Genomic DNA, 27,861 nt, shown 5'->3' with positions numbered 1-27,861 from the left:
GCTACTACATTATTTAGGATCTTGCTTATCAGCATTGGCTGCTACCATCTGGGTGAGGCATGTACTCTGGTCCTGTGGGTAAGCTAGTGGCCCAAGGCCTAAGGGACCCCCATCAACAGTACAGGCAAAGAGGCTCTACCCGGGATTTTGCAGTGGCAATTTCAGCTTTCAGGATCTCGGGGTCATACTTAGAGCTGGAGGACGAACCAGAGACCACTGCAATAAAAAAGAAACAAAAATTCTGTAGAAGAAACACATTTGGTAAAGTTGGCTTATTTGGCCATCTAGATAAATCTGGAAAGAAACAATTATTGGCAAACAACCTAAATGTACAACAAAGGGGGATATGTTAAATAAATATGGTATATGCATAGAATGGGGACTATACAACTTAAGTGATTTAAAATGATGGTGCAGAATATTGCAGGACAAGGGGAAAATGCCAGACCTGTTATTACATGAAAATGACAGTTTACAAAAAACTACAAAGAAGAACTTAAATTTGGGAAATATATACACACACAAATCCATCTAAAAATAGACTGGAAAGAAATATTGCAAAAGGTAACACTGATATCTAGAGATCTGAATATTAATTTTCATCTTTGTATTTTTCTTTCTTCTCCACATTTTCTAACACAAACATGTATTTTTGTAACCAGAAAAAAATTACTAAAAATTACTGTACTTTATAATGTTAGTGTAATTTGAAAAGGAAAGTAAATAATGCATAATCCTATTGCCCTAATACAATTATCTTTTCTTCAAGCTACATTCCAATGTTTATCTATAGTTCTATCATGTGGTATTTGTAATCTTACTGTATTCTTAAAATAGTATTTATGTCTTGAAAAAGGATTTCATGACTTAGAAAAATGAACACAACAGAGTAAAATAAATTCAAAGTAAGGAAAACGAAACAAGAGGAAATAACAGGAATCAAAGTGGTAAGAGACACAAGGTTAGGGCTCATTGCCTACCATGAGGTCCCACTTCCTTATGTTAACCAAAAAAATAATACTGTCAGTTATTTTACCAGCAAAATGGGTTTATTCAGGAATAGCACAGAATTGCAATTCAGGACAAGCAAGCTACGGCAAAACCACAGGCATGTCCTAAGAACAAAGGACAGGCCTGCTCTTTTTTACAGAAAGAAGAAAGTGGGTTGCTGCAGGGACTTTCTAGGCAAAAGTCCACTGGAGGAAACTGGGGAGTCCCATGGGTGATGGCTGCTCACTGGCTGAGATGAGTCTCTCATAGGTTGGGCTGATGAAAGCAGAAACTCTTCCCTCATCCTACTGGGTGGTAAAGCAGCCAAAATAGTCTTGAGTTGCAAGATGTCGGTCTCTTCCTTCCATGGGGGTTGCAATTGAAAAGAAAGAGTGGGCATGTGAGCTCCCCCTGTAGGCCTCTGACACCGTACCAGTGAGGTTTCCCTTTATTAATTTTCACACTTACCAGGCTGCTACAACTGGCTCTCAGCTTCCTAACTGGTGATGTGAAGAGGGAAATGGCCCAATATTAAGGTGCATTGCGTCCTTAAGGTAAACACAACCCCGCTGCTCTGGAAAAGGACAGTCATTCTTGGTAGGGAGGCCACAGAAGTGTTTGAGTCCTTAACCCCACTCTATGAGCAAGTTCACCACCTCCCCTTTCCACTCACCATCACCTGAACACACTATTTGTGTGTAGTGAGATTTTTCTGAGGACGAAGAACTTATGTGGAGACTGCTGGCAATTACCAGTGTCCGGAAGGTAGAAGTGATGGTCTGAAGGAGATGCTGCTTTTTGGATTTGGTAAAAATACTGAGTGGGTCTTTGATTTTGCAAAAGGAAAGTTAAAATGCAACAATGGGAAGTTTGGAAAATGATATAAAACTGCTCTGTATAATAACACAAACGTTTTGCACCACGGACAGTGTTGGATTTCTGTCAAGTTTATGATGATGATGGTGGTGGTAATGAAAGCTGAGCTTCAGAGAAGCTGAGTAGCAGGAACACCTGGGTGGGGAGGGCCCTGTAGCCCTCATCATGAGCATGGAACAGGGACTTCAGACACAGGCATGTTTCATTTCCAGTTGGGAGCTTTCATTTCCTGCATTCCAATTCCTCTGGTCTTTGCTGGGCTTGAGGATTCCAGAGAAAGACCTGGCTGGATACATAGTTGGAGGCATTCACTTAAGTATATTCTCCAGGTCAGTACTTTTCAATACAATTTTAAGGTAGTTAACTATTTGTTACCCACTGACAGTCAAAACATGAAAAGACAAGAATGGTCGTTAGTGTGGAAATAAAATAAGGATACACACAGAAAGCCTGTTCTGTGAGCTCCCTGCCCCACAGCCATCCTGCTTGTTGGGCTGTGCGGCAGGACTTGGGCCTACACTTCGGGCAGGTGTAAAGGTGAGCCCGACGGCAGCCTGGAAGAGCCCTAAAAAATTGCAAGACTTGATCCTAACAGGGAGAGGGTGGCTGTGGGGACCAGCAACACCAGGGCTGACTAGTGGAATGCAGAGGTGTTCCCTGGACATGCTCAAAAATCCTGGGGGGATAGGAACCCCCAAAAGAACAGATTTCCTCCAACTGGGCATGAATTGCTACCCTCTGGGGTATCACTGTGAAGTGCTCTGTTTGTATCCAAAGATGCTGAAACAGGATGTAGCCTATTACCATTTTTCACATCAACTTTTTATCGGATTAAAAAATACATGTGGAAAAGTGCATAACTAATGTGTGCAGCTTGATAAATTTTCACATTTTACATTTTACATTTCACAATTTACAAAATTACTCAAGTAACCAGCACGCCAATCAAGACACAGGCTATCACCTCCCCTTTCTGTCTGCATTGATCCCCTCACTATCCCTCCATTACAATTATTTTATATTTGAACAGGATCTTAGAGATTGCCTTAAAGTTCCCACCTTTTCATAGTTTGTAATTGCTTTTATTCAAGTTATATCTGAACATAGTAGTTTTCTAGAAGAGAGCACAGGCCCCTATTCCAAATCTCACTCCCCAAATGGGAACCATTTCAGTGTGTTCAGCCAGTTTCTTGGATATCCGCCTCTACGTATCTAATAATATGCGTGTGTTGTTGCTTCTTGATTTTTTCAGTTTTAGGCATTATTTATTCACTTCTGTCTGGAGGATGGAGAGTTTAACTTCCCTCCCTCCCAGCTCCCCATCCTGCTTAATTACAGCATAATTTTGGTGAATGCAATCTTCAAGGTTTGCATTGCTTTTACTCTGTACACATTGTTTGGGGTAGAGGCATGTTGCTGACTTGGCTTACTTTTCTTTTCCAGTTCATTTTTTCTCCCTAGAGTTAATAATTGTCATTTTTATGCTTGCTTACTTTCTATATAGCCTTATCACTGACTCAACCTCACCCTCTGCCAGTTATCTAAATCTCCTCTCACAGAGGCCACTGAACTCTGCTGGTTTCCTTTTTGGCCCTGTCTCGCCCGGGTGTGTGGTTTCAGTGTGAGCTGGCTGCTCACTGTACTGCTGGCATCCTGATATTCCCCTCCTTGCCTCTCTCCTTTCCTAAATACCATGCCTTTCCCTCTACGGCCTACCCCCTCATTCTGGTAGAATATTACTTTCAGTGGCTTCTTGAGAAAGGAACCACACGGGAAGCAACTTTTGGAAATCTTGCATGTCTAAAAATACCTTGATTCTACCCTATACTTGATTAAAAGTAGTTTGGCTAGATATGGAATTCTAGGTCAGAAATGAGTTTCCTTAGATTCTTGAAGGCATTGCTCCATTGTCTTTTAGGTTCCTAGTGTGAGAAGCCCAGAGCTATTCTGTGTCCTGATAATTTTTGTGTAACCTAGTTTTCTCTCAGAAAGCTTTTAGGACCTTGAATCGCTCCCAGTGTTTGAAGTTGTACAATAATGTATCTTGGTGTGAGTTGACTTTTAACTTGTGTTGGGCAACTGCTCATGGAGCTCTTTCAATCTAAAATCTCTCCCTGCTAAGTTCTGGGAAACTTTTCTGAATTATTTGATTGATTCTTCTTCCCCTTGTTTCCTCTGATCTATCTGGAACTTTTATTACTGAAATAGATTTCCTGGTTTGGTTCTCTATTTTTTTTCTCAGTTTCTACCTCATTGTGTTTCTGCTGTGCTCTTTAGATTTCTTCAGTTTTACCTTTTAGTTATCCTGGATTTTAAATTTCTACTATCATATTTTAACTTCCAAAGGCTCTTTTGTGTTCTCTGAGAGTTCTTTTTTATAAAACATAGCATCCTTTTCTTGTTTCATGGTTACGTAGCTGCTCCAGATGTTTTCTTTGCCTGTGTACTCCCTGATCCAAGGCCTCCCTATTACCATGTGTTTGTTTTAATCTCATTTTTCAAGTTAGAGGCTTTCCTGGAATGTCTGGAATCTCAGCTGTCTTGCTCACATTTAAGAGTGGGCCCAAAAGGCTGGAGCAATAAGCAATAAGCTTATTGATGGTGGGTTATGTGGTACATGATTTGGCAGGACTGTTTCACCCAGGAATCCTCAATGTAAGTGTCTTTACATCTTTCCTCTGGTCATTCCTTAGACTCTTCTACTGTCCAGCCTGGATGGTAGTAGCCTGGCACCATTCTGGGAACCAAGTGGTACATGCCAGTCTAGCTAGGGTCTCAAAATCCTGTATGTCTGTGTGTACCTACCCACTGTGTTTTTGGTATAGTGTACCCCAGCTTTGAGCTAACCTTGTATCCTGTAGTCCAGAGACTCTCTTTTACTGTTTCCAAAAAATATATCTCCAGTCTTTTGACAGGTTGGGGATGGGCAATTGCCTGGCTGTGCCCATCTGGGAGATCTGGTGGTCTGGTTCAGAAACACCTTTCATACAATCCTCTTTATTTGACCCCACTCACCTCACTCCCACTCCCAGACATAGCTGCTGCCTCTGATACCCTAGGATTTTGCAAGTGCTCTATGTTGATGAGAGTGTTGATGTTTCTCACTATTCACCCATTTTCTTTCCTCAGGTCTATCAGATAGGTTGCTGCCTGCCTGTCTGCTTTCCAGCTTCTGTTTTATTGCTGCTCCTTTTTGTCCAGGTTTCCCTTTCCTTGTGCATGCATGCCTTAAAAAAATCTCTTAGCTGATATTTTCTTAGTTTAAGGAGACAGTAAATTCAGGTGGATGGTTCAACTGGCATTTTTAATTGCAAGGTTCCTTGTGATTTATTTTTCAAATGAGAAACTAAGGCCTAGAGAGAGGAAGGGGCATAGTGAGGTCCCAAAGAACCCAGCTATCCTGAGTTCTCAACTTTCTGAGGATGCGAGGAGCCCACAAACCTTACAGGTTAACTGGCTGGATGAAATTAGGAAAGCTGGTTTTTGGAGGGCAGATGATCCTGGTTATAAAGGCTAGCTGTGACATTTTTTCCGGTGTGAAGTTTTTCTACTGTACCCTCTCTGGGCCTCAGTTTTCTTATCTGTAAAATGGGAACGACAATATCTTGCAGGATTGTGTGTGTGTGTGTATGTGTGTGGAGAGAAGTTACTTTTAGTGCATAGCATGCCCAGCACATTGCCCTGCAGGAATATAATAGGTACACATAAATCTTCGTTCTCTTCTCGTTCCTCATGGAGCTAGAGATTGCTCCAGAGGAGACAATGAAGTCTCCATCCCCAGGGCAAGGCCCCACCTGTGGCCAGGCCCCACAGCAGCCAAGGCCAGGTGGCAGAACTCTCACAAGTCCCGGCAGGTCATCTGAGTTAGAAGTGAGGCATGTAACCTCACCGGTCTATCAACATGCTAGAGAGCTTGACTTGGAAGGCAAACCTGCCTTGTAGAACCTGAAGGAAGTCATGAGGAGGCTTGGGTCATGTCTGTTTAACTGGGATGCTTGGGTGGGGTATGCCCTAGTTCCCGGCTAGTTTGGATTTCATATCTAGTTACCTAAGGTGACTCCATCCCTTCAGATGAAGTTCTTTAACATTCAGGATGGTGGTGTCTTTAAGCCTGGCAGAGCTCCTGGGCATGCCCAGAAGTCATATGACAGGACCGCACCATTTACTTCCTACCACTGATAGTGTATTTATTCTCCTTGGTTCCAGGGATCTGTTAAAAGCCTGTCATTTCAAGCCAATCAATTAATAATATCGAAAAATAGTTATTATTTATTGAGAGCTTAAGAATGTGACAAGAAAAAAAAAAAGAACATGACAAGTACTAGTCCCAAGTTCCTAGTGTTTGTTAGCAATCCTAAGCCCCATAATACCCCAATGAAGATGATACCATTATTATACCAATTTTATTGATAAAGAATTAGAGGCAGAGAGAAGTAGCATAACTTGTACAAGGTGACCCATCTGCTAAGCTGCATATCCTGGATATGGGCCCAGGCAGTCTAACTCCAAAGTCCACGCTCTGAAAATATGTAAAGTGTTTCCTGGCAAGAATATTTATTGAGCCATTAACACATTCTAAGGGAACTGTTTTCCCTAGAACAGTGGTTTTTGACTGGGGAGATTCTGCCCCTTTAGAGCACATCTGACAATGTCTGGAGACATTTCTAATTGCCATGGCTTGGAGTGAGGGGTACTACTGGCAGCTAGCTAGTGGGCAAAGACCACAGATGCTGTTAAACATCCCACAATATACATGACAGTCCAACAATGAAGACTGTTGGGCCCAAAATGTCAGTAATACTGAAGCTAAAAAACCTTGACATGGACCCATGAGATGAAGGTACTATTTACATTTCCATATTTAAACAGACAGGACCTCTGACCTAAAGAGGTAAAGTACATTCCCCAAGAGGGCATAGCTGGTAATGATGAAACAGAGATTGGAACCCAGGCCTTCTGACTTCACCATCCAGAGACTGCCACTCCCTACCACAGTGTTTCTCTGCAGGAATGCTTCATTCCTGCCCTGTTTGACTCTTCCCCACCCTGACTTCTTATTTTGGAATAGATCCATCCGTTTTTAACACTTTCCACATTTGTTCCATCCCGCCCCTTCACCCCAATCTTTCTCTCAGCAGGATGCTTGGTTCATACTAAGCCCTCCATGAATGACTACTGGAAATAGTATCCCAGATTATTGAATATCACTCATATTTCCATATTACTGGAAAACCTATCCCACATTCAAAGGCATCAATGTATCATCAACATATACTGATCTGCTCACTTAGCTGATACCAGGGTTCCCCCCAACCTCACTGGACACCTTTTGGAGTTAAGTTGCAGACATGATAGTACATGCATGTCTTAAAAACAAGAACATTTTCCTAGAGCCACAACATCATTATCACACCTAAGACAATTTTCCAATTGTTTGAGAATATCTTTTATGGCTGCTTTTTCCCTGCAGTCCAGGGTCTAATCAAGGTACAGACATTTCATTTGCTTTATGTCTCCTTAGGTGTTTTTTCAGTCTGAAATAGTTTCTCCTCTTTTTGGTTTTTCACAGTACTTTCTATTTTAAAGAGTCCAGGCCAATTATCTGGTAGGATATTCCACATTATGGATGTGTCTGGATGTTTATGATTTCATTCATGATAAATATTTTTGTAAGAATCTTCCATATTGTTCTTATGACATCACACCAGAAGGCACATGATGACAGTTCTCATTATTGGTGATGGTAATTTAACACCTGTGTAAGGTCGTGGCTGCAGCTCTCATGGGAAAATACATGAAATCAGTAAGTGATTTATGGGGTAATATGTTGGGTCCATGTAAACATCCTGCCCCCCAAAACAGGAAACTGTTTTTATATACACTTGTTACTTTTTCAGACTACAGGACTTCAGAGAGAAATAAACTCACTCTAATCTTCAAACCTATGTTTCACTAGGGACAAAAATATCTCCCTGCCAGGTCTATGGTAAGGATAATGATATCAACTGAATTGTGTGTCCCCTCCAAAATTCTTATGTTGAACCCTAACTTAAATGTGACAGCATTTGAAGGGGGAGCCTCTGGGAGGTAATCAGGTTTAGATGAGGTCATGAGGGTGGGGCTTTCATGATGGGACTAGTGGCCATATAAAAAGAGACACCAGACAGCTAGTCTCTCTCTGTCTGCCATGTGACACAGCAAGAAGGTGCCAGCCAGGAAGAGGGCTCTCATCAGAACCAGACCATGTTGGACTTCCAGCTGCCAGAACTATGGGAAAATACATTTCTGTTGGTTAAGCTACCCGGTCTATGGTATTTTGATATGGCAGCCCTAGCTAAGACAGGTTAAATGCTAAAATCCTCATGACAATCTCTGGAACATTATTTGATTCAGAGTGTAATACAATTCTTTTCTACAATCTGAGATTTCTGGAGGTTTTCTTGAGCCGCCAAGATAGAGGGCAGGGCTGAGACAGTGAGTAACCTGGCAAGTTTTGTCCCTGTTCTCTTAGTAGACTAACTAAACTTCTCAATGTGAGGGCTTCACACAGGAGGACTATCTGGTCCCAGCCCAGGCAAGCCATGGCCAACCTAAAAGCATGGCCTAATGCTGGCCCCTTGGTCCACACTGAAAATGTTGAGGGGACAGACAGAATGTGTTTATAACTTATTGCTGCCTCTTACTTGCTGTTAAGACCCTGAGCATTTTATGATCCCCCCGTAAGCCTCAGTTTCCTTATCTGTTACAGGGGGATATTAATTGTACTTGTTCATAGAGCTGTTATGAGGATTAAGTAAAATAGCATATTGAGGCTACTGCAGAATGTACAGTATGTGGTAACCAATCAATAAACATAGGAAAGAACGGGCTATTAGAAATAGTGGTAAAAGACAAAAAATCCTGACATTGTACAAGGTCAGGGGCTCCTCGACAGCTCATGTCCTGGTACTGCAGTCCACGCGGGGGCTCTGCATGCCTGTTTCCTGCAGACACCAGTGTGAACAAGGAAGACAGGAGCCCGGCCTGATACAGCTTATATTCTAGTGGAATACCGATACAGAGGCAGATGTACTGTGATACATGCTATGAAGAAAACGAACAGAAGCCGTGACAGAGGCTAATGCTGGGGAAGGGAGTCTGTTGCTGGTGTGGTCGGAAGGGAGCCTCTCAGAGCGCTGACCTGTAGGATGACACCAAAGGATGAGGGCCAGCTGTGCAAAGAGACCGACATCTGGACAGGGGAGCAGCAAGCACAAAGCCCCGCAGTGGGAAGTGCAGGCAGGCTAGGGGAGCAGAACGCAGGGCTCGGGGCACCTGGGGCCTAGTGAATGAGAGAATGAGAGGAGGTGGGAGTGGCCAGCACACGCCTGATCACACAGGGCCCTGTAGGCAGTAGAAAGCATGATGGGAAGCCACTGAAGGTTTTTTTAAAATTTTGGTAGAATAGGCATACCCCCAAATTTACCACTACAACCATTTTTAAGTATATAGTTCAGGGGCATTACATACATTCACACTGTTGTGGATTCATCACCACCATCTACCTCCAGAACTCTTTCATCTTCCCAACCTGAAATGCTACCCATTAAACAAGAGCTCTCTGCTCGGCACTTCCCCAGCCACTGAAGGGTTTTAAACAAGGAGATACTCTTAACCGGACTGACATGCTGAGAGGATTACAAATGAATAAAAGTGAATGGAGTGGAAATGGCAAATGAATCACGGCAAGGCACCCGCAGGAGTAGGCAGAGCAGCAGAGAGGAGAGGAGATGGAGGAACACAGGCAGATCTGAGCACGGAGGCGATGCAGGCAGGATTCCACTGCAGACCACTCCCTGCTCCCTGCAGTGGCACTGGTGGGGGGTGCTGGCAGTGGGAGGTACTCACAGCTGACCTGGGAGCCCAGCTTGTGCTCCCAGACGGCATGCAGCTGCTGATACTCCTGCTGTGCAAGCTCCAGGCGCTGCTGCTTCACCTGGTAGATCTCCTTCTGAGCACTCAGGGCCTCCTGGGCCACCACCAGGTAATCTTTCAGCATATGCTCCTGCTCCCGACGCCATTGTACCCGGGGGTCCTCGATCTGAGTGGTTTCTGGAAAACACCACAGAGACCCTGGGTCAGCAACCTCACAAATATCATTTGGGTTGGTGACCCGTTGGAATCCACTATCAGGGAAAAAAAAGCACAATAAAGAAAGAATCACAATATATGTGAATGGGCTAAACTTACTATTGAACAACAGAGATTCTCATTAGGTTAGGCAAATAACCATGAAATAAACCAGGATGTTTTAAAAAAAAAAAAAGGTCAATCTGTGAGAACAGCCAGGAAAAGGAACAGGTTTGAGTTTTAATCTAGACAGAGAGGCTCAAGGACATTACAGATGCTTAAGGTCACCTGTTTTGGCCAAGAATAAAGGAAAGTGAAATAAATAACATTCCAGAGGATATGAAGAAATAGGCAACTCATACCCTGCTAGAAATGTAAATTAGGACAGACTTTGAAGATGGCTACCTGGCCATGCAAATTAATGACCAATTATTCATCCTATAGTAATTTATTAAAAGTAATAAAAAATTCGGGCCAAGATGCATTTGTACAAAACCATAATAATAATGAATATAAATAACAAGCACTTATTTAATGTTTACTCTGTTCCAAGCACTGTTCTAAACACTTTATATCTATTTACTTCTTCAATCCTTACGCTAACCCTATAAAGGAGATTCTATTATTACCCCCATTATACAAGAGAAAGCCCAATTAGAGCGAGGTTAAGTAACTCAATCAAGGTCACACAGGAAGTAACTGCTCAAGTAAGTATGCTATTGTAAGTCTGGGGAGAGGAAATCCTGGGGCAAAATACCTCTAAAACCCAAAATCAGTCAAAGGGAGAAATAAAGTTTAAAATCCATTCATTGCTTACAAAACTGCAGTCCCGCCCATTTCTCCTTCTCAAGCAGCAGCAAAAGCAGCCCTCCCCCTCACCTCTCAGGTACAGTTAAGCCCTCCGTTGCCCAGGTAATTACCCATTGATATGAAGATGAACTTCTCCACCCCTGAGGAAAGATGCAAATGCACTAAAGCCATACTTCTTTCCAAGTCTGAACGCCTGTTGACATGCAGATGTACGAAAGCCGGGCAGGATATTCTGGAAATGTTAAAATTTTACCCACAGCTATATTTATATAATATACTAACACAGCCATAAAAATAATGTCTTTGAAGAGAAGTTAATAAAATAGAAAGGTGCTTATGATACAAAAGTGAGTGAAACTCCAGGGTGCAAAACTGCATAAATAATTTTTGATTTATCAAAATAAATATGTACATTCTCAAAAAGTTTCGGAGCCAATTTAGCAAATTACTAGTGGTATATAGGTAGGGTATTTTTTCATTTTTTAAATTATTCAAAATTATGTGTGCAACTAAGTACATTCAGTGATAATTGGAAAAAAAGTAAAAAACAAAAAAAAGACATTTTAAAAAGGGGTAGCTAAGCAGACATGGAAGAGGTCAAAGCAATGTCAAAGAATCACTGCCCATCAACTGTCAATCCCTCAGCCATTTCCCAGTTGATGGGTGGGTGGGGTTAGCAGTGATTAACATATCAGAAATGGTACAATCATGGCCATGAGGTGAAAGCAGCCTGCCCATAGTTTTTGCTTAACTCAAAGTGTTTTATTAATTTTGAACTGGTCACTGGCATGTCAAAGCAATAATATTTATACATTAAAATCCTGATCTCTGGACTTTTCTTGATGGTTCAGAAGATCTGGCCACCTTGGGTCCATAATTTGCCACAGACCCTAGCACTCCACCAGCTGATCATTGGTCTGCTTCATTCACTAAGGTCATTGTCTGCCTCTTTCTGTAGGCCCTTTAGCTCTCATTCCTCCTGAACAGGCCCAAACAAGCATCTCCAAAGAAAGAAAGGAGAGAGAATGACCACAGAGGCAGCAGGGCCAAGTTCTCATCCCCACCAATAGTGCTGTGTTACAGTGGGCAGGCTACTTAACCTCTCTGAATCTACTCTGTCATTCTTAAAGAGGATAATGGGCCCTGCCTCAATGCTTCCCATGAAGCTGTAAGGTCCTTATGTCCAGGTAAAGTAAACAAATGATGGTGAGAGTAAAGCCAGAGCTATTCACTGGAACCAGTTTTTGAATCGTCTGTGAATAGCAGTTCTTCAAGCTCCTCTTCCCTCTTTTTCTGGGAAAGAAAATGAAGTCTGGAGATTGCTGGCAGGGGCCACAGGATTGTTCCCTATACATAAAGTTTTGTAACCCTTCAACCAAGAAGGAGGGAGGAACATTTGCAAGAAAAGATAGAAAGAGAGGAGGACAGAATTTCTAAGGCTGGGCTAAAGGGTGGCTGCTGTGAGGCCCCATGTCCCGGGAGCAGATGTGGATCCCCTCAGGGTTGGTGACTCCTGGGTCCCCCTCAAGGGCTGGCCTCAAACCTCGAGCTGATACAGGTCACAGAAAATAAACTTGGCTTGTCATGGCCAGGCTGGAGACGCTGTTTAAAGTTTGTAACTTCTAAAATTTTACACTTCTGGGGAAAAATAATGAAAAACACAAAAAAAGGAAAATCCCACTGGGATAAAGTGACGGTTCCTATAGCCAGGATCCTTACCTGAACCTAAACTACTTGATGATGTGACTGGCCTGCTGCTAGGCTATTGCTTCCACTCCTGTAGGCAATAAGCTATTATTGACTGAGTCACTATATAAAGAGCTCTGCCCAGGGCTCTGGGTGACATGGTGGCACACAGCTGCAGGAGAGTAGCTGGAGTGGTGGCAGCACAGAGGACAAAGACTGAGACGGCTGCTGGGGCAGAGAGGCCCAGAGGCAGAGACCGGCTTGCTGCATGCAGACTCGCTCTAGGACAGGATTCTAGTGATTGACCTGCTATGGTGGGAATAAAGTTGGGTATAAACCCTTTCCCAAGAATGTTCCATTGTCATTTTTTGGTCTCATTGAACCCATAGTTCACTTGCCCAGGGCTGAAACCCATTGACAAGACAGATGGAGACTCTCTTATTTTATAAATTTACAACGGTAGAATTATGAGAATTTACTCTCACCATCACTTGTTTACTTTACCTGGGCATAAGGGCCTTACAGCTTCATGGGAAGCATTGAGGCAGGGCCCATTATCCTCTTTAAGAATGACAGAGTAGATTCAGAGAAGTTAAGCAGCCTGCCCACTGCAACACAGCATTATTGGTGGGGATGAGAACTTGGCCCTGCTGCCTCTGTGATCATTCTCTCTCTTTCCTTTCTTTCTTTGGAGATGCTTGTTTGGGCCTGTTCAGGAGGAATGAAAGCTAAAGGGCTTCTGCTCTCCTGCAGCTTTGTGCCACTGTGACGCCCAGAGCACTAGGCAGAGCTCTTTACATACAGTTAATAACAATGTATTGCCCACACGTGTGCAGTGAGCTAGCCGACCAGGGACAGGTGAGAATCCTGGCTATAGGAATCTTCACTTTATCCACACCATCTCTCTAATCCCTCCTCAGACGTAACTGCTGTTAGGAGTTTTACACACCAAGAGAGATTGACCTGTGATTATATGTCAATCTCTTCATACATACGTGTCTATACACACAAACTTAGTCTTGATGCAACATGGTCCCATGTCATACATATTGGTCAATCTGCTTTCATCTCTAAATGATGTATCAATTCATCCTTCCCTGTAGATGCATAAAGATTCACCTCACATTTTTTTCAGTTTTATTACTATTTTTTATTTTTAATTAAAAATTTTTTTTAATTCATATAAATGGTTGCATAGTATTCCATGGTATTACAGTTTATTTACCGTAGGATATTAATAGTTTCCCAGACCACCACTGGGAAACATTTGGACTGTTTTCAGCTCTTTTGCTAACACAGTGAATGCTGCAGTGAGGGTTCTCAAAGACATAATTTCTACGAACTTGCGTGATTAATTCTGCAGGCTTGTCTCACCTGCGAGGGAATTGCTTCCGAGGCAAGTTCAGTCTGGATTGGATGAGACTGAGTAACAACAGAACATTAGGGGTAAAAGGATTCATAGGTAGCATGGTGACAGCAGAGTGCTGGAATTATGTCTGCCTCTGAGGCAGCCTGCATGCAGCAAGCCCTTCTCCAACTCTGACTCCAGGCACAGCACCAGGTGGGGCTCTCCACATAGTAACACCAACAATAATGGCTCATTGCCAACAGGTGTGGAAACAGTAGCCTAGCAGCAGGCCAATTACATCATCAAGTAGTTAAGGGTCAGGTGAGGATCCTGGCCATAGGGTATACACATTTTACATTGTAATAGATACTACCAAATTGCCTTCTGAAAGGTTGCACCTGTTTTTATTCTCACAGATGGCTTATGAGAGTGTCTTTTCCCCCCAGATTCTCAGCAAAACTGCTCTATTAAAAAAAAAAATGGTACTTCGTCTAGTAATTTTAGGTCCTGGCAGTGTATTAGAATTAGCTGAGGTGCTTCAAAAAACAACACAAAAAAGCCTGAACCCTGCCCCAGAACACTTCGGTCAGTTTCAAGGAGTGTGGCCAGGCATTGGTAGCTTTAAAAGCTTCCCCAGGTACTCTGATATGCAGACATAGCTGAGAATGCCTGACTACATGTTAGAATCACGTGGGGAAATTTTAATGCTCCTGATGGCCAGCCCACTCCCCTGGACCAATTACGTTCAAATCTCTCTTACATTCGGATATCTCAGGGTGGGAAGGAGGCAATGGAGATTTGCAGAGATTCCCAAGTAATTCCAATGTGTCACCAAAGGTGAGAACCCAGGTGGGCTGACCAGTCACTAAATCTTCACAGCAATGTGACGCTGAGCTCAAGGTAAGATAAACGCAACCTGCTGGAGGGCTGGGCCCTGGACAAGTTCCCCAGGCACTCCGGGATGGACCCTCCCCATGGTGCTCTGGGTTTAATCTGAGAGTGACACCCTCCCTTTGGCTGAGGTCCTGCTCTTTGGAATATAAAACTACGTGACGGCCTTAAGTAAAGGCTGTCTTGGCTACCATTTTTGATGGCCAAGGCTCTCTTTTGTAGTAGAAATTGAAAGATAGATGGATATACAGTAAACACAGCACAAAACCACACACCAGAACACTGGTCTCAACTTGCCTGTATGTTGGAATTACACCAGAGATTTCCATTTCATTGGCCTGCAGTATGAAGTGGGCATCAATATATTGCTAAAATCAACTTTATTGAGGCATACTTTACACACAATGAAGTATAGCCATTTAAAATGTAGAGTTCAATACATTTTGACAAATGTAAATATCATATGCCACCATTTGAATCAATGTGTAAAAAAACACATCCTTTACCCCCACGATCTCTGTGCTCTTTCCATCAGTCACCTCCACCCTCCCCTTCCTCTGGTTCTGTCTGGTTTAGAATTTCCTATCAGTGGATATACTACATGCTTTGAGTCTCACTTCTTTTGCTCAGCATAAGGCTTTTGAGACACATTTACGCTGTTGTACAGTTGTCCGTTTATTATATTCATGCAATAGAATATTATTCAGCAATATCACAATTCACTTTTTAATAATTTTTAGATTATTTTCAGTTTGGAATTATTATGAATAACTATAATAAACATGCCTGCATAAGTCTTTGTTTGCATAAGTCTTTGTATGAGTATATGTTTCTCTTAAGCAAAACTATCTAGGGGGAATTATTAAAATTAATTTTAAAAAATTTAAGTAAAAATACCTAGGGAATTGCTGGGATATATGTTAAGTATATGCTGAATTTTATTAAAAACTGGCAAACTGTTTTCCAAAACTGTTCCCATTTACACTGTCACCAGTCGTGTGTTAATAAAGGTCCAGTTCCTCCACATCCTTGCCAACCATTGGGATTGTCAATCTTTTTCCTTTTAGTCACTATAATGGGTATGTAGGGGTATCTCCTTATAGTTTTAATTGTACTTCCCTAAAGACTGATGATGTAAAGCATATGTTTATGGGTGTATTGACTATTTGTATGTCTTTAGTGAAGCATCTTTTAAAATCTTTTGCCCGTATTTTTTATTAGCTTGTTGTGCTTCTTACTATTAGGCTGTAGGAGTTCTTTATACATTCCTGATGTTGCTCTTTTGTCCGATATATGTACTGCAAATATCTGTGGCTTGCCTTTTCAGCTTTTTAATGGTGTCTTCTGAGAAACAGTGGTTTAAATTCGATGAAGCCCAATTTATTAATTTTCTTTTAGGGTGAGTGCTTTTGTGTCTTGTCCAAAAAAAAATAATAATAATAATTGCCGACCCTAAAACCTTGCAGATTTTATCCTACATTTTCTTCTGGATATTTTCTAGTTGTAGCTTTTATGTTTAGGTCTATGATCTATTTTGAGTTTATTTTTGCATATAGTATGAGGTGGAGAAGTGGAGGTGTATTTTTTCCATGTGAATAGTGGTTGTGTCAGCAACTGTTGAAAAGACTTCCTTTAGGGCACTGGGCTTTTTAAAAGCTCCCTAGGCAGCTGTGTTAGCTGTTGTTCATCCTGAACCAGTCACCCAGTGGGTATCTCCCGAGCCCAGCTCCTGCTGACACTGCCTTTCCATTAGTCTGTCTCACCAGAACTCATAACTTTATACCTGGGCAAGATCTTAGAGGTCGCCTTGACCAAATGTTTGTTAGTTCTTGTTTTATTAAAGCTAAACATGAACATAGTTTGAGCTGTCAGCATGTTACGCATGGCTACGTAAAACATCTTTCCTCAGTCCTCTTATCCCTCGTCAAAAGACAGCGACTCCAACAAATATTTAGTTGAGCCCAGCCATCACTGAGAGCCATGTCTCCATCCTCCCTCATGCTCCAAACCTCCACCTACAAACAGACTGCACACACAGTCTCCAAAAGCCTACATCTTCACCATACTCAGGAGCAATTTACACATTCCATACCCCACCTCCTCAGCATACCACACACCTGCTTTCTACACGCACCACACACACACCCCCACATGGCAAACACTACTGTATTCATCAAGGACTTTAACAACAACTGTGTGAAAACAACTGAACACCTGAAGAACATCCTACCTTGTTATTACACAAACAAATAACAAAGTAACAGTTTAAACCTATGATGAATGTGTCAAGAATTAAATAAATGAAAATAGCTCCATACTGGTCAAGGTGTGACGAAACAGTACCTTATTGCTGTGGTAATACAGATTTATACAATCTCCCGGAAATACTTATCCATCTAGGAATATGTACCAGAAGTCTCAAAAGTGTTCATAACCTTTCACTCAATAATCCTATATTTGGAAATACAACTTCAGGAAATTATCACAAAGGAAAAAGCAATATGGGTAAAGATTCTCCTCCTAGTGATCCTATTTATAACAAATAAAGGGAAATAAATCAAAAGGTCAGCAATAGGAGTATTACAGTACATTCATTTTATGTATTCAAATGCACTGACACATCTATTTGGTGTTTTAAAAATGACAAATGGCATCTCTCAAATATTCATGATATAGTATGAAAAGAAAACAGCAAATCACATATTTGATTATGACTTTAAACCATCTAATCATGACAGATGTAATTAGTCAGTGGGAATACTGAATACTGACATATGAAAAAATGAAAACACGTTCTGTTTTAGAAAGAGTTGTCTGTATTTGCTGTTTCTAATTCCTCCCCTCCGTTTTCTTTTAGGATCACTGTAGTCATGCTTTTGCCCAAGTCCTCGTCCAAAGTCAGGGTCACAGTGTCAGCTTAGTTGCTGAATCGGTTACTTCTCAGTCCTCTTCTATTCGATTTGTCAGAAGCCTCTCTCGGGGCTGACTGCCCTTCTTCACGTGGCTGTCGGGACACTCCTGGCTTTCCCCCTTCTGATCACTCCTCAGAAACGTTTGTTTTCCTCTTCTCTGCATCCTCTTACTGTCTGGGACCCCAAGGGCTCATTCCTTGGTCCTCTTCTCTGTCTATTCCTTTGGTGATCTCATCCAGCTTCACATCTTTAAATACCATCTATATGCCAACCACTCCCAAATACGTATCTTCAGCCTTTTTTTCAGACTCCAGATTCCACTATCAAACTGACCTGAAATACCTTCTCTCAGTTTTGTAACATGGAAGACTTGATGTGTGCAGACGGACTCCTGTTCTTCCTTCCTAAACCCAGTCCTCCTGTAGTTCTCGCTGTTAAATCGATGGCAACTTCATCCTTCTGGTTGCTCAGGCCCAACAAGGGTCACCCATTCCTCCTTCTTATTAAATCTACCAGAAATCCAACAGAAACGTTGGCTCTATCTTGGAAATAATTCCATCATCTGGCCACTTCCCACCACCTCCACTGCTACAGCCTTGGCCTGGGAACTGTTTTCTGCCACCTGGACTTTGCAATGGTCTCTCAGAAGTCTCCTTGCTTCTGTCCTTCCCTTAAGGTCTACTCTCAGCAAGGCAGCCAGAGTGACCCTTTTAAGACAAAGCAGATCATGCCACTTGGCTTGAAGCCCTCCAATAGCTCCCATCTCATATGCAGTAGAAGCTATAGCATGTAAGGCAGACCACATTCCATCCATGCCCTGCTGCTCTCTGGCCCGATGTCCTTCTCCCTGCTTCCTTACTCTGCTATGTGCACACCTGCTTCTATGCCACCCCTTGAGCAAGCTAAATGTGATCACACCTTAGAGTTTTTGCACTATCAACCCTCTCTACTTGAAATGTTCCCTCACCTCCATCAGGTTGTAGCTCAAATCTGTTCCCAACAAGGTCTTCCTGCAGACCATTATCACCATCCTTCTCCCACCACCCTTAAACACACTCCAGCACACCTTAGCCCCCCACTCTATTTCCTCTTTTTCTCACAATACTGATAATTTTCCAATACACTACATAATCTGCTTATTTATTCTGTTTATTTTCTTTCTCTTCTGCCAAAATGAAAGTTCTATAAGGGCAAGGGTCATTGCTATTTTGCACTATTGTGTATCCAAAGTTCCCAAAACAATGCCCGGAACACTGCAGGTGGTCAATAAATGTTGAATGAGTGAATGCTAGATAGTGGTCTTAACTTGTTCCAATCTACTGTATCCATAACTCTGAAGAGAATGATTTCAATGAACAATACACACACAGAGGATTGGTCCAAGTCCAAAGTTCTGAATTCTTGGGCCTTGAGGGTCCTATTCATTCTGTGCTGTTATCACTGGCTCTGTCTGCAGAGGTGGTACCCTCCACCCAATGAAAGCACCTTCAAACCAAAAGGAAACCAGTAAAACTACCAGAGTTCTTCTGTTGTGCACCCCATTTCCTCACAGCCCCCCACACCCCTTTTCTGCTCTCACCCCCTCAAGGATAAACTATGCCACTGACTGCTGCTACTCCTTCCTTCTCTCTGTTTCTCCAACAACTCCCAGAAGTACCTTAAAATCCCACTCCCTCCATCAGATTTTAATGAGGGGAATGCGCTCAGCAATTAGCAACAGGAAAGGGCTGATTAGGGTTCCTGCACATCAGTGTTTAACCCAGCATACCATGCAGCCCTCCAAGCATTAACCTCATTCCCCGTACACACTCAATTAGGCATATTTACTTCTCATTATCCAGTATGCAATCACGAGTGCTAATAAAAACCTCTGCTACCACCAACAATGCAATTCATGCCATTAGCTGTCTCTCAAAAATCCTTCCACGCTTTGGTGCCAACAACAGTCTTCTCATTCATCCATTTAGTCATGCATTCGTGTATATATGCCCTTTTCTACTTAGCAAAGGTCAAGTACACACCTACTATGTGTCTTACCGGGCAAAGGCCGGGAACTAGAGAGATCAATTAGATACTTTCCTGCTCTAGACAAACTTAAACAAGAGGTAAAGGGTTATCTACCTCTTTGTGATTGTGAGTGATGAGGGGCACAGCAGAGGGGTGGCTGGGTGCTCCTGAAACCCCAAGGAGGAAGTGGATAGGGAAGTATAACTGTGTTCCCAGTGCCAATTTAATTCTCAGCTCTGCCGTGTTGTAGCTCTGAGCATTGGGCCATCAATTACTACCTCTAAGTCCCATTGATGAGATGGGGCTATCATCCCAACACCCACAGGGTGGTGGGGAGGACCAAATGAGATGATGCCCACCAGGCGCATAGCCCAACGCATGGCACACAGTATAGGCTCAGTCAACTGGGGCTACCAGGATTTGGGGCCTTGTGTGCTCAGCCTTCAGGATTTGCCAAGCATCTCCCATTTCATTCCGTTCTCCTCTTGCCTGAAGGGCTAAAGGGAATTCTACATTCAGAAGGTTGACAGTGAGACAAAAAATCCTCTTTCCTCTGTACACCTGGACAAATGGCATAGCAAATTTCAGAGGGCAGGAATAGTTGTGGCCAGAAGGTACACAAGAGATGAGGCCCAAATACACATCAACTCTCCCTGGCTGGGAGAGTGCGGCCCGGGCTCCTCCACCTGTCAGACAACATGCTTCTCCCTCCCCCAGCCGTTTCTCTATCATAGTCCTAGAGACAGAGACACTAGGAATCTTCATTCTGGACCAGGATACTTGGATCACAGATGGGAAGTGAGGGTAGGCTGACTGGTATGATGGGCTAGACATGCACACTCTCATTATGAATCCACTGTGGACACATATGTGTGCACGCTGCAGGGGACTCACTGAGGCTCTGGCTGCCCCAAAATGGTCGGAAATGACACATCTGCCTTATATGAAAAAAATCTGTATGCACATATGTTTAAAAAAAAAAGAATATATGCACATATACATATAAACACCTATGACTGGGAAACTTCTGGAAGGATTTACAAGAAATTATTCGCAAGTGCTTGCCTCTGTAAAACTGGGGAGAGGAGTTGTGAGAAGGGGATTTTTAGATTCTATTTAAAACCCTTCTTAACTGTTATTTTGTGTGAGCATATAATATCTATCTATATCTACATTGACAGCTCTCTCTAACTCTATATAAAACAAAACAGTCTGGCTTTAAGAGCCTCTGATGGTAGCTCTTACAGCCTTGGGGGTGGGCGCAGAGGTAGAGGGAATGGAGTAAGGGGACAAGGAAGGGAGGCCAGCCAGGAACTTACTGGTGTTGTGGTCTATGAAGTAATCTCCAACCTGTGGGTCATACGCCTCTTCCCATCCTAGCGGCAACTCATCACTAATGCAGTCAGCAAAGGTGAGCGGTTTGGTGTACCTGGCAAAGGAGAGGACAAACAGAGTCCATCAGCCTACAATCTCCAAGGTCCTACAACTGGCTGCTTCTCTCAGCCTCCCTGCTCCTCTGAGCTGGCCCAAAAGACCTGGAAACTGCACTGACACCAGCTCTGTGTCCCCATTGTCCCAGTAAGGTGAACCCATGGCTGCAGCAACAATGTCATATCACCCAGGAGGGAGGCAGGGAATCTGGGTTCCAGCCCCAACTTTGCCACTAACTGAGGAGTGATTTGAGGAAGTTGTCATCCTCCTCTGGGCCTCTCTTCTGCTTTTCTGGGAAAGGGCTTGAGGCCAAGTCTTTCTTCTGGACTAGCACTCCGGCTCTCTCTGGCTTCCCCACCTACAATGTCCTGGCCCACCTCGAGCCCAGTCTTCACTCTAGCTCTAGCCTGTCTTTGTCACGCCCACCTCCCCTCTAGAAAGCTGGTGTCCTACAGCAACTAGAGGAGCAGATTCCCATCCCTGGAGGTCTGGCCAAAAGCAGTCTCACTTGCTTCCTGAGTCAGCTCCCAAATGCCTATACCCACTGCCCTCCTTCGATAGACAATCCAGGCCAAACTGATCATTTAGCAATAACCACCCTCCTAAGTCCCCATTTTGTGGCGTGTGGAGTGGTGGTAATCATCTGGCCACGGTGGCTAAATCAGACAGACACATCACCCACCTACACAAACAAAGGCTTTTCAAGGCTAGAAACTACCACACACCATTTCAGCATGAGTGCAGTGCATTTAGCATGAGGTCAAGCATTTTACCCAGCGTGCAGGAAGCCAGGAATCTAGATATATGTAAGTCAGCATGTGGCCCCTCCAGACAGCCCCTTTGCTTTCATCCCATTGCTGCCTCTGCCTAAAATACATATTCTAATATTACCCATCTCCTATCTGCTCCCAACCCCCACCTTATTCTGGAAGCCCAAAGGCTCTGCTTCACCACTCTTTTGACAGATTGGCAAGCTGAGGTAGAGTAGGACAGGGAGAAAGATAACGGGTATGGGGTCTCAGGTTCCAGACCAAGAGCTTCCCTCCAAGCCGCAGGAAACTATCCCCTCTCTTATCCTGTGCAATCTCTCTCCCTCTTAAACCCATTCCAAATCAAACTTAGAGCAAAATACATGGGGAAAACAGAAACACTGAAAGAACCCCCGGTGGACAGGACCTGGTGTGTTCATGTACCCCAGGGTCAGGTGGGCTGTGCAAAATATCTATTGCCTAAATGAAAGGATAATCCAAACACTTCTATTAGTAATTTTCTGTTGTTTTGTGGGAGACGATGAGGATGAATCCAGTGGCACAGATGATATGCAACAGACTAAACCTCAAATAAGGATTCAGTAAGTACCCCTTTATTGGCTGCGTGAGTCTGACAACTTACTTAACCTTTCTGAGCCTCAGCACTTTTATCTGAAAAGTGGAGATAATAATCACCACTCTCCAGGTTGCCGCGTGGGTTAAATAAGGCCATGTTTGTAAGAGCATTTAGCACAAATTATGTTGCAAACGATGCTCAAAAAATGAGTTATTATTAGCTTGCTTTCTCTGGAGGGGAAACCCAAGGCAGTAACCCTCAAAGACTAAGTAACATTCCCAATGTCGGTGACAAAGCAGGATTGCAAGCAAGGAAATGTGTCTCCAGAACCCTTGCTCTGGGCTAAAGGGTTCTCTTGAAAGTTGGCTTACTTCTTCAATGCATCTCCTGAGCCCCAGGGAAATCATAAGCCACTGCCTTGGAGTAAAAGGGAGGAAAACGTGGAGATGACACACAGGTGCTGGGAACTCTCCTCAGCTAAGAGTACTCTTCAGTCTGGATGAAGTTTCTGCAAAGTTGTCCCCAGTCCACTGCATCTCCACTTCATGTCCTGCCTAGACTTCAGAAACCAAAGGACACATCCTGTGAGGCCTCCCGACCCAAACACTTCTCTAAGTGGCTTATTCCCTTCTCCTTATGGAGAATGAAGACCAGTGACCAAGAGCCAAATCTTATTCAACATTTTACCCAAGAAATCTTTGAAAGGATCTCTGTGGAAAAACTGCACACAGGCCAGGTTACTCTGTTACTGAGGAAAGATAAATCTGTGACCTCCCTTCCTGGCTCATTCCTCTCCCTGCCCTCTGCCCTGAAAGCTCTGCCTGCCAGCCCGGGTGCAGAGACATAAATCTTATTATATATACAGTTTACAACCCAGAACACCAAGAAGACACATCCCTTCCTGACAGTGCCCATGGATCTGCGCATGCATCATCACCTTTCAAAATTCCTCCCTGGAGATTAATTAAATGATTTCATCAATGGTGCATGTAAGCAAAAGAATCCTATGTCCCCTACAATTGGTGCTCAACTAATCCTTGCGGAATAGGTGAATACAATAATGAATATATAGAACAAAAAATAATGTAGCATTCCATACTCTAACATGGACGGATGCTCTCAATATACTGAGAAAAACAACATTATTGAAAAGAGAAAATCCACAGATACTATTGTAGTATGACATTTTGCCTAAAATGTGTGTTTGTGTGTGTGTGTGTATGTATACAAGAGAAACTGGAAAGATATACATTAAAATGATATCCACCAGAAGGATTTTAATGTAATTCCAAATCTTTTTCTTTCTCTTTGCTAATTTCTCTGTCGTGTTCATATATCAACATAATTAAAATACTTAATAACAGCTAAATGTAGGTCTAGATGCAAGTTATGCAGCTTATGTTCCCTCTCTGGGTAATAGGGGCTCTAACTGCATGTTACAAATGAGAAACATGCTCAAAATCACGTAGGTAGTAAACCCCAGAGGCATAACCTGAAGCCCCACTGCCTGATTCCAAAACCTGAGCTTTGCTAATCAAATTTAATAAGACCAAGTGAGTCTCAGAACAACCTGGAATGCAGCATAAGCTATGTCAGAGATAAAGATGATGAATCTGGAGCAGAGGGATGTCTGAAACAAGCAAAAGGCACTGGTGCTTTAGCATGTTTGCACCTTTGGTTATCTGTGTCTTGGTACAAAGATATTCAACAGACTTGGATAAGCCACGGCTGCTCGCTTCTTAATGAAAAGATGAGCAAATGTTTTCAAGTCATCGATACAAGTGATGCACTGAGTTCTCTGTGTGTGAGGATGGGGCTTAGTGTGGAGATAGGACTGAAACACCAAAAATCATCACTTTTCCAGAAACCATTAAATCCATTGGTTGCTCAGCCTTAGACACTGCAAAGTGTCTGAAAAAATGTTAAGCTCCAAGCCTCAGTGAGGTGAAGGGCATGTAGACACCCTGTGAGAGGCGGGAGGTAGGGGGCTGAGATGCTGATTCCCACTTGTAGCAAATGCAGACATTGTGCCCAACAGAGACAAAGAAGAGTGATCTGCGAGGCCCAAAGTCAGAGGAAGATGGCACAGGAGAAAGGAAGTCTTTGGTCTGATATTCAGGTTTCCTTTCGATGCGCTCATCGGGGGAAAGCCAGAGGGCTGATATCCTGACTCCCAGAGCTCTTCCGTGGGAAAGAGAAAATCTATTGGAGAACTATGCAAGTTACAAGAAATCTGGACAGCAAGATTCTCTCTGGAACAAATGCCAAGAGGGAGATGAATTATTCAATGTGCAGGGATGTGTCATTCAGAGAATCAGGATGAAGAGAAGTGTTTTTAGCTGCATGAGGATTAAACACACACACGTATACACATGTGCACACATTCACTCTTCCTGCCAGAGAGAGGAACTGTCTGTTTGAACCAGTCCCCCCGGGAAATTGTGGGTGCTTCTCTGGCCTGCACTGTTTCCCCTTGGGCAAGTGCCAAGAATGTGAGCTGGGAAGAGATGTCCGCTTTCAGATGTGGCCAGGACTTGAGGCCCTGCCTGGAAATCCCAGCCCCCACTCTCCAATGAAGCGATTCACCCCAATCCAGCCTCCAGCCTCCAAGTCCTGGGATGCTGAAAAACCCCAACCATGAAATCAAATGACCCAAATGCTGGAGGGGCGAGAGGGAGGGAGGGAGGGAAGGAAAGGAACCAAGCAAGAACTAGTTCTGCCTCTTCTTAATCACAAATCTCTGAAGGAACACAAACATTCCCGAATGTTTCACAACAGGAAAACAGCCCAGATATGCTGCCTTGGAGACAGGTAGGTTCTGCTGGGACCACCCTACGGGGAGCACAACACACAGGCCTCTCACCTTCTGCCCCCTGCACGCTGCTTTCCTAGGGTCTATGGGAGAGGCTCGGGGAGAAATCTGCCTCGGCTGGGTGGCATTCGGAATTCAGATAGGGCATCTTCTCTAAGGAGGCAGCTCAGAGAAGGAGCAGAAAACCTTTTGCCAAGTCTAACACTGGGTGGTGATTCTCTGGGGACTGAAGCACGGGTAACGTAACTTTCATGTTCCCAGTGCTTCCCGAGCAATCTGAATGCTTCCCACAGTACCATCTTCACAGCCGTCCAGCAGGATGCTGGCCCCTGACCCAGCTCTCAGGGCCAGCTGGGCAGGATCACTTTCCAAAGAGCTCTCTAGACTCCAAGCCAAGAACTGTCCAAACTTTCAGCTGAACCTCTCTTCTGCCCCAGCTCAATAAGCAGGCCAGTTCTTCCACCCCAGGGTGTTTCCCATGCATAGTTCAACTATGCATTGCACAACTCCTGACTACACGCCTTCACCTCTGGGCCCTTCAGAGCACCATTTCTAAGCAGCCCCTTCCCTCCTTTGATTCAGTTCCTTCAAACACCTTTCTTCACATGTCTCACAAATCTGGGCACGATAAACATAACCATCTCATGAGTTTGTTAGTAGGGCTGTGCACACAGAACACACCTGAACCTTAATGAACACCAACTGCAGAAGCGGCTGAGACAGAGGGGGCCTGCCCTTATAGTCTAGGCAGGGGACAAACCTCAACGAGGAAGCAAATCGAAGTAACCATCTCAGAGATTCATGCTATTCAGGAAAATACAACAGGGTGGTGGGATCAGCATCACGGGGGAGGAGGGTGTGCGCATCCAAGGGAGGCCTCATGGAGGAGGTGATCTTGGAGGGAAGACCAGACTGTGGGATGCAAGGGCAACAGCCAGTATAAGGCTTTGGGTGGGACGATGTTGGTGAGTTTGAGGAACAGCAAAAGAAGCTACATAACATAGCATTATGTTTGAGTGACTGTGTGGAGGCAGAGGTTGGGCTTTTTGGACCCTGGGGTCCCTGGCAAGGACTTTGAGAGACACCACTGTGCAGAGCTGCCAAAGGTGGCCCAGAGGAGCTGCTCCCCTCACTTCCCACTCTCCTCCTGTCTCCCTCATTTCAATTAATTCTCCAAGCAACATGCACTTATTGCCTGGATACAACAGTCCAGTCTCATGCTAGACAGGAGGGGGGCTCAGGCATCTGAATCAGCTGTTTCTGCCTCTAAGAGCACAGGGTCTGGCCAGGCAGACAAGGCTTATACTTTAAACAGGCAGTGACCCACCCCCATGGCACCTGGTGATCACATATGATGCAGTTACATTACCTGAGGCTATGAACCACAGGCAACAGAGGATGCAGGGGTAGTTAGTGAGGCGCTAGGTCAGCCATCCAGGCATGAAAGGCCAAGGCACTGGGAGAAGGGAGGGACGGAGGGATTGGGGCATAGTTAGGAGAGGCTGGAGAAGGAAGGAGTCCAGGGAGAAAGAAAGAGAACAGAACGATGGTCAGCTTTCCAGTGACTGTGGAGATGGTAGATGCTATGGGCAAAGGCTCAGAAATCTATGCTGGGCTGAAACCCATGCCCCACTTCTTCCACATCCATGGGCATGTAATGCACCCGCACTAGGAGTTGCCTTCTCTGTGAAATTCAGAAGTCCCAATCTCGTAAGGGTGTTGTGTGGGTTAATGAGATAGCCCACATGAACTGTTTAGTATGTAATATGAAGGGCCTGGCATATAAGAAACCCTCGATAAATGGGAGTTGTTAACGTGATTAGCTCGGAGACTTCTATGCTCTGAACACAGTGAGAATTGTGTCATTTTCATCTTAAGTGGTCAGATACGTTAGCTATCACATGTCATCATCATCTGCACCATCGTCATCCTTCATCCTGAGAGCCCCAGTGGTGGTTAACTCACGGGCTCTAGCGTCAGCCGCCTGGGTTCCAAATGCAGGCAGGCACTTCCAATTACTGTGTACCCCGGGCATGAACCCTAACCTGCCTGAATCCACTTCTATGTCTGTGGAGTGGGGATGCTCAGACAAACTACCTGGTCAAAATGAGCTATGTTGAGCCCACGGCACACAGGGCTCAATCAACATTAGCTGTTATTATCAGTCGGGTTTTATATCCCTATTTTCGTGCTTGGGAAGCGGAGGCAAAATAATTATCCAGGCTACTGGCGAATAAGCCTTGCTTGTACTCCACAGCTTCCTTACCTGGGGGAGCTGGGACTGCCTGCACTCTTCTCTTTTTGGAAATTGAATGACAGAAGTTAGGAGACGGCAGCTGGAGTGGATTTGACTCAAAATTTGCTCTCTGAAAGAGGCATTTGCACCAGGAATTTCCAAGTTCTCTTGCTCTTAAACATTTCCTTCCCTCCCTCCAAGCTCAAAACACCTGTCTCAACATTCTAGTTTTTCGACCCCCAGACCTCTTTGCTTCCCTGCTTCAGTTGGGCTGGTCTATCCAGAATCGTTCTTGCCAAGTAACTCCCACTCCTGGAATTCTTTTATGAGGAAAAGAAGAGGAGGGAGAGAGCTGCAGGGAAGGTTCCAGAATGCTCCTTGCCCCCTCTCTTTTTCAGGGAGGGCTCTCACAAAACAGTGGCTCACC

At 43.9% G+C, this 27,861-nt stretch overlaps 1 protein-coding gene across 1 annotated transcript in view; it reads right to left on the bottom strand.

The window, feature by feature from the left end:
- WWC1 (WW and C2 domain containing 1) overlaps positions 1-27,861 on the bottom strand; it is a 148,211-nt gene that overhangs the window by 57,017 nt on the left and 63,333 nt on the right. The window contains exons 2-4 of the mRNA XM_036884839.2: positions 20,949-21,058; positions 9,754-9,957; positions 140-216 (exon numbers count right to left, since the gene is read on the bottom strand). Coding sequence (XP_036740734.2) covers positions 140-216; positions 9,754-9,957; positions 20,949-21,058 — 391 coding nt within the window. The remainder of the gene's footprint in view (positions 1-139; positions 217-9,753; positions 9,958-20,948; positions 21,059-27,861) is intronic.

This window comes from Manis pentadactyla, chromosome 2, assembly GCF_030020395.1.
Source record: "Manis pentadactyla isolate mManPen7 chromosome 2, mManPen7.hap1, whole genome shotgun sequence".
Lineage (NCBI taxonomy): Eukaryota > Metazoa > Chordata > Mammalia > Pholidota > Manidae > Manis > Manis pentadactyla.
Note: the sequence above shows the minus strand (reverse complement) of the source record. Positions and strands in the feature narration are given on the sequence as shown.